General features: G+C 34.2%; 1 protein-coding gene across 1 annotated transcript in view; it reads right to left on the bottom strand.

Annotated features, from left to right (window-relative positions):
- LOC129741037 (uncharacterized) overlaps nt 1-6,903 on the bottom strand; it is a 50,991-nt gene extending 44,088 nt beyond the window's left edge. The window contains exon 1 of the mRNA XM_055732738.1: nt 6,720-6,903. Coding sequence (XP_055588713.1) covers nt 6,720-6,903 — 184 coding nt within the window. The remainder of the gene's footprint in view (nt 1-6,719) is intronic.
- Between the last annotated feature and the right edge of the window lie 223 nt (nt 6,904-7,126).

Genomic DNA, 7,126 nt, shown 5'->3' with positions numbered 1-7,126 from the left:
CACAACACTGCGGAACAAGCCTACTACGAGCTAATCCCCGGGTTTCACTCATTCATCAATTGGAAGCTTTTCGGTTCACAAATTTAATATTCATTTCCGAATGCTATTTAACGGATTAAACGCAGTTCTAGCGGAATTTTCGTCTTTTTTCCACCACTCGACTCGTTCAAAATAAAACCGCCTACTAGGATTCGACGTGCGGACTTGAGTGAGAACATAGCAAAACCAAAACGAAAATAGAAAACAATAATTGACAGTTTACCAAAAAACCGAATGATTATGAGTGTTATTAAATCTCATGATTATGCATGTACAAATTTAAATTCGTTTCATTCACAAATCAACCAATGGACGCTAGGCGAAGGATAAAGTTAAAAACCACAGAAAAAAGTCGATAAAGGTGTTTTGTGAGGAGGAAAAAAAGTTTTTAATCTAACAACAATACTTTCCAGCCCTAATGTGTCAAAAAAAATTAAAATTAACGAGCATGAGAAAATACAACAAAAAACGCAACACACAAATAGCGAAAATCCCCGTCCTGCAAGTGATGAAACAATTAAGCGCTGAACCAAAAAAAAAAATCTAAAACCCAAACATGCAACAAAACATTTCATCGATGACTTGGAATAAAAAAAAAAACAGCAAAAATGTGTACACTTTTCGAGCATATCAATATATCAATAAATTGGAAAATTAAATGCGAAACTGAACAACACAAATCATATTAAAATTCATATCAATCGAAATCGAGCGACGACCCCTCAGAAACAGAGAAGAGAGCTTGGCTAAACAACAACTCGAGGTAAAATCCGGAAACAGGAATGTCAGATCAATCAACTAGTGCTATGTAGCTAGTGCAAATACCAACCAGCCTTTGGACTCAATTTTCCCGTTTCAGGTAAACCACTAACTTTTATTTCGCAATTAAATTTAATCAACTGGAAAACTGCAACGAACTCCGCAGTGGTTTCAGTGATTTGCAAATGATGGTCAGTTCATTTTTTTTTTTACATTTTTGATGCACACTGACATCAATGAAACGCATTGAAGCACATACCTAAAAAAAACTTTACTGACAAATGTTTGAACCGACCCTTTTGAAAGCAAAACTTCTAATAGATTTTTTTAATGTTTTGAAACTAATTTTAAAAACGATAAAAATCATAATAATTTCGAATTATGAAGGAAGTGTAACAAAAGCTAGTTTTCAATTTTTCAGAACCAAGCAGAAATTTCTAGATTATAACTTTGCATAAAAAATCTGAATCTGAATTCTGTATCTGAATTCTGAATCTGAATTCTGAATCTGAATTTTGAATCTGAATTTTGAATCTGAATTCTGAATTCTGAATCTGAATTCTGAATCTGAATTCTGAATCTGAATTCTGAATCTGAATTCTGAATCTGAATTCTGAATCTGAATTGTGAATCTGAATTCTGAATCTGAATTCTGAATCTGAATTCTGAATCTGAATTCTGAATCTGAATTCTGAATCTGAATTCTGAATCTGAAATCTGAATCTGAATTCTGAATCTGAATTCTGAATCTGAATTCTGAATCTGAATTCTGAATCTGAATTCTGAATCTGAATTCTGAATCTGAATTCTGAATCTGAATTCTGAATCTGAATTCCGAATCTGAAATCTGAATCTGAAATCTGAATCTGAATTCTGAATCTGAATTCTGAATCTGAATTCTGAATCTGAATTCTGAATCTGAATTCTGAATCTGAATTCTGAATCTGAATTCTGAATCTGAATTCTGAATCTGAATTCTGAATCTGAATTCTGAATCTGAATTCTGAATCTGAATTCTGAATCTGAATTCTGAATCTGAATTCTGAATCTGAATTCTGAATCTGAATTCTGAATCTGAATTCTGAATCTGAATTCTGAATCTGAATTCTGAATCTGAATTCTGAATCTGAATTCTGAATCTGAATTCTGAATCTGAATTCTGAATCTGAATTCTGAATCTGAATTCTGAATCTGAATTCTGAATCTGAATTCTGAATCTGAATTCTGAATCTGAATTCTGAATCTGAATTCTGAATCTGAATTCTGAATCTGAATTCTGAATCTGAATTCTGAATCTGAATTCTGAATCTGAATTCTGAATCTGAATTCTGAATCTGAATTCTGAATCTGAATTCTGAATCTGAATTCTGAATCTGAATTCTGAATCTGAATTCTGAATCTGAATTCTGAATCTGAATTCTGAATCTGAATTCTGAATCTGAATTCTGAATCTGAATTCTGAATCTGAATTCTGAATCGGAATTCTAAATCTGAATTCTAAACCTGATTTCTGAATCTGAATTCTGAATCTGAATTCTGAATCTGAATTCTGAATCTGAATTCTGAATCTGAATTCTGAATCTGAATTCTGAATCTGAATTCTGAATCTGAATTCTGAATCTGAATTCTGAATCTGAATTCTGAATCTGAATTCTGAATCTGAATTCTGAATCTGAATTCTGAATCTGAATTCTGAATCTGAATTCTGAATCTGAATTCTGAATCTGAATTCTGAATCTGAATTCTGAATCTGAATTCTGAATCTGAATTCTGAATCTGAATTCTGAATCTGAATTCTGAATCTGAATTCTGAATCTGAATTCTGAATCTGAATTCTGAATCTGAATTCTGAATCTGAATTCTGAATCTGAATTCTGAATCTGAATTCTGAACCTGAATTCTGAATCTGAATTCTGAATCTGAATTCTGAATCTGAATTCTGAATCTGAATTCTGAATCTGAATTCTGAATCTGAATTCTGAATCTGAATTCTGAATCTGAATTCTGAATCTGAATTCTGAATCTGAATTCTGAATCTGAATTCTGAATCTGAATTCTGAATCTGAATTCTGAATCTGAATTCTGAATTCTGAATCTGAATCTGATTTCTGAATCTGAATTCTGAATCTGAATTCTGAATCTGAATTCTGAATCTGAATTCTGAATCTGAATTCTGAATCTGAATTCTGAATCTGAATTCTGAATCTGAATTCTGAATCTGAATTCTGAATCTGAATTCTGAATCTGAATTCTGAATCTGAATTCTGAATCTGAATTCTGAATCTGAATTCTGAATCTGAATTCTGAATCTGAATTCTGAATCTGAATTCTGAATCTGAATTCTGAATCTGAATTCTGAATCTGAATTCTGAATCTGAATTCTGAATCTGAATTCTGAATCTGATTTCTGAATCTGAATTCTGAATCTGAATTCTGAATCTGAATTTTAAATCTGAATTCTGAACCTGATTTCTGAATCTGAATTCTGATTCTGAATTCTGAATCTGAATTTTGAGTCTAAATTCTGAATCTGAATTCTGGATCTGAATTCTGAACCTGAATTCTGAATCTGAATTCTGAATCTGAATTCTGAATCTGAATTCTGAATCTGAATTCTGAATCTGAATTCTGAATCTGAATTCTGAATCTGAATTCTGAATCTGAATTCTGAATCTGAATTCTGAATCTGAATTCTGAATCTGAATTCTGAATCTGAATTCTGAATCTGAATTCTGAATCTGAATTCTGAATCTGAATTCTGAATCTGAATTCTGAATCTGAATTCTGAATCTGAATTCTGAATCTGAATTCTGGATCTGAATTCTGAATCTGAATTCTGAATCTGAATTCTGAATCTGAATTCTGAATCTGAATTCTGAATCTGAATTCGGAATCTGAATTCTGAATCTGAATTCTGAATCTGAATTCTGAATCTGATTTCTGAATCTGAATTCTGAATCTGAATTCTGAATCTGAATTCTGAATCTAAATTCTGAATCTGAATTCTGAATCTGAATTCTGAATCTGAATTCTGAATCTGAATTCTGAATCTGAATTCTGAATCTGAATTCTGAATCTGAATTCTGAATCTGAATTCTGAATCTGAATTCTGAATCTGAATTCTGAATCTGAATTCTGAATCTGAATTCTGAATCTGAATTCTGAATCTGAATTCTGAATTCTGAATCTGAGTTCGAAATATGAATTGTAAATCTGAACTCCGAATATGAATCCTGAATCTGAGCTCCAAATCGGAATTCTGAATTAAAAAGATAAAAATCGAAATTCAACATCAGAGTTTTGAATCTTAAAAAACTGAAAAATGAGTCCAAAACAGTGAAAAGATCACATAATTTCATCTCATAAGTTAAACAAAAAATTAAAGCTCAAATTATCAGCACTCAAGGCTTAAACGCAACCGATCAAAAGATTTTTAAACTACCTTATCGACTGAAAACGTGAAAAAAATCTATTTCACCCCTTTATCTCTCAATGTCAATATCAGAAAACAAAACTATCACAAAAAAAAACAAACACAACCCAAAACGTATCAAGGAAAAACAAACAAAAAGTAAAATGGTGAAATTTCAATGAGTGCCATAAAAAACAAAACGAAAATGATGTCAACTAAAATCAAAAACAAAAAAGTAATTAAGATGAAATGTTGCGGAAGAGAAACCTAAACAGAAATAAGAAAAATACTGATGAAGATGAGAGAGTGCTGTAAAACAGCACAAAGTCATAGAGTCAAATGTACAGAGTAAAATACAAATGAAACACAGAAAATGCAGAAGTTTTCGTTTCTGCTAGACGACAGATCAAACAAAGTCAGAGACGAAAGTGAGAAGCAATTCTCTAGGGTTAAGTTTTTTTTTTAATTAGTTAATCAAGGGTCAAATTTATTAAAATGTATAAAAGAGAACACAAATGAACGATTCTTAACTATGGAATAAAAAAACCCAAATTAAAAATATTTGTTGTTCGACTTCAATTAGAAAGAAATTTTTCCCTTTTGTTTTCTAACCATTTGGCACCTGGGTAACCATTTCCATATTCCATGAATGCTGAATGTATCCAAATTACAATGTACGTCCACTTGGGGTGTCAAGTAAAAACACAACAACGAGAAAACCCTTTCTTAATCGCTTTTAAACCATCTAAAACCGTAAAATATCCGAAAAAGGCAAACAAGCCAAATTATGCTTCAACTATTTGTTGGAGGGGGAGCGAAAAAAAAATTCTACTTCTATCAAACTACCCCAACAACCCTACCCCATAGAAGTGAAACAGAGAGAGAGCAAGGGAAGCCAACAAAACCCGAAACTAATTTGGGTGCCCATAACTTGCGACAACTGCGGAGAAGCGACGGAAAACCGAATACTTTCTCGCCATTTATGTACGTTGCAGTTTCGGGAGGAAATTTTGAACCGTCCCTATTGGCAGTCCACTGGAGTAGAGAAACTATTGCCGGTGCCAGCCACCTAGGGATGGAGGGTGGGAACGGCGTTGTTCGGTACCACCATCATCATCATCATCATCAGCTATGGAGTCCAGAGAACAGTTTTATTTTTACGAGCTTTCGGTTAGGTTATAACTAGAGTAGCATTTGAGTGAGATTTTTGTTACGGGAGAATTGCTGGAACATTTGAACTTATTAAATTTCATATTTTTAGCTTATTGAAATAAAATATATTTTATAATTGATATTCACAATTTCATTCACGATTCATTATTCATTAGAGAGAGAAGTAAGCCATGCGTGTATGAATACGGAATTTACCAAATGTTGATTAACGAAATGCAAAATTTTCTGCACAGTATTAAAAAACCCAATCGTGCAAATATGTCTAGTCGAGAAATTAAAATTGCCTAAAAAAAGGTCATCCTTGCACTGGAAAACAATTTTCTCACAGTTTTTTAAACATATTTTCATATATTTTATCTTCCATTTATAGATTTTGTCCAAATTTGATATTTAAACTGTTGAAGCCCACGCATTGGGCAGTTATCACAAGTTTCGAATCAATGATCAGCAATGTTAAAACTTCTGAAATATCTGAAATTTTTATTTTTCTTAATCAAAATAAATAGAAAAAAAAATTGTTCAAAGCAAAAATCAAAAAAATTCACTCAATATCACCAGAGCTAGATTTGACAGAATCTGGTAAATGATTCTAAATCAGTTTGCAATGCTTTACGGTACTGAATTCGAGACCATAAATGAGGTCGTATGCAGTAGAAGATTTTTTTGGTAATTTTTAACGACTGATATTGTTTGGTTCTTTATTTTCTTATTGGCATTTCAGTCTTTAGGAAGCAAATTACAGAATTTTACAATTTGCCTGACGTTTCGGCCTTTGATCTTGGCCTTCTTCAAGGGATAATTTGTGTTGGAGGATGAACCACCCTAATCGCAGAATGCAGCCATTTGCGGCTACCAATGAAAACTGGCGAACAGTGATGTCGGACTTCAGGGTACAAGCGTTAAACGGATCATCAAAGCGCGGGAATTTCAACACTAGAGAAGATCACCCACCGATCTTGCTCTCCCAAGACTACGGCGTAGTCAGTCGCGATCGGATAACCGAGCACAGAAGGTCACGGGGAACCTCTGCAAAACCCCAAGCATTTTGTAATTAGTGTTAAGCAATAAATGTAGTGTAGTATAATAAATGTGTTTTTTAGTAATAAAATGTGTCTAGCTTAAATAAAAGTGTTGTGCTTAAAATTATACGTCGGTGTATTTGATTATTGGTCCGGAGTTGACCTGAACCCCGAACAAACTCAACACAAGGCACTACTAAGCCGTGGCATCAATCCGCACTTCTGAAGGCAGAAGGGGAAGAGCGGCTACACTGCAGGATCCAGGAGTGGTCCAAAGGTCATCTAAGGTCATACGATTGCCACACGGGTACGTCAACATCCCCCAACATTGGTCCTTCGAACCGGATGACGCCGGTCAAACCCGTCCCTGGCAAACGGAACAAGGGATCGGTTAAACAAAGACGAAGGACTTCGCTTTGTTAGGGCTCCGCCATCGCGACTATCGCCATTTTCGACGCCGGTGTAGCGTCTGGACATCTGCACTACTGCACTTCTGCACATTATCGGGATACCTGCGAGGACGTTGTGGACAGAACCTGCGCCAAAAAAGGGTTTCTCAGGTAAAGTAGAACCTTACTTCGTATATGTTCTGTCGAAGCGTCCAATATTTCAACCCACTAACACCGATTTTCGACCATCGGCTATTGTGATCCATCGGTTCCTGCCTGGAGGAACATTGACCAAAGGTTGGCCAATAACATCCGGAACAACGTTACGGGACGTC

This window comes from Uranotaenia lowii, chromosome 2 (assembly GCF_029784155.1).
Source record: "Uranotaenia lowii strain MFRU-FL chromosome 2, ASM2978415v1, whole genome shotgun sequence".
In the NCBI taxonomy this organism is placed as follows: Eukaryota; Metazoa; Arthropoda; class Insecta; order Diptera; family Culicidae; genus Uranotaenia; species Uranotaenia lowii.
Note: the sequence above shows the minus strand (reverse complement) of the source record. Positions and strands in the feature narration are given on the sequence as shown.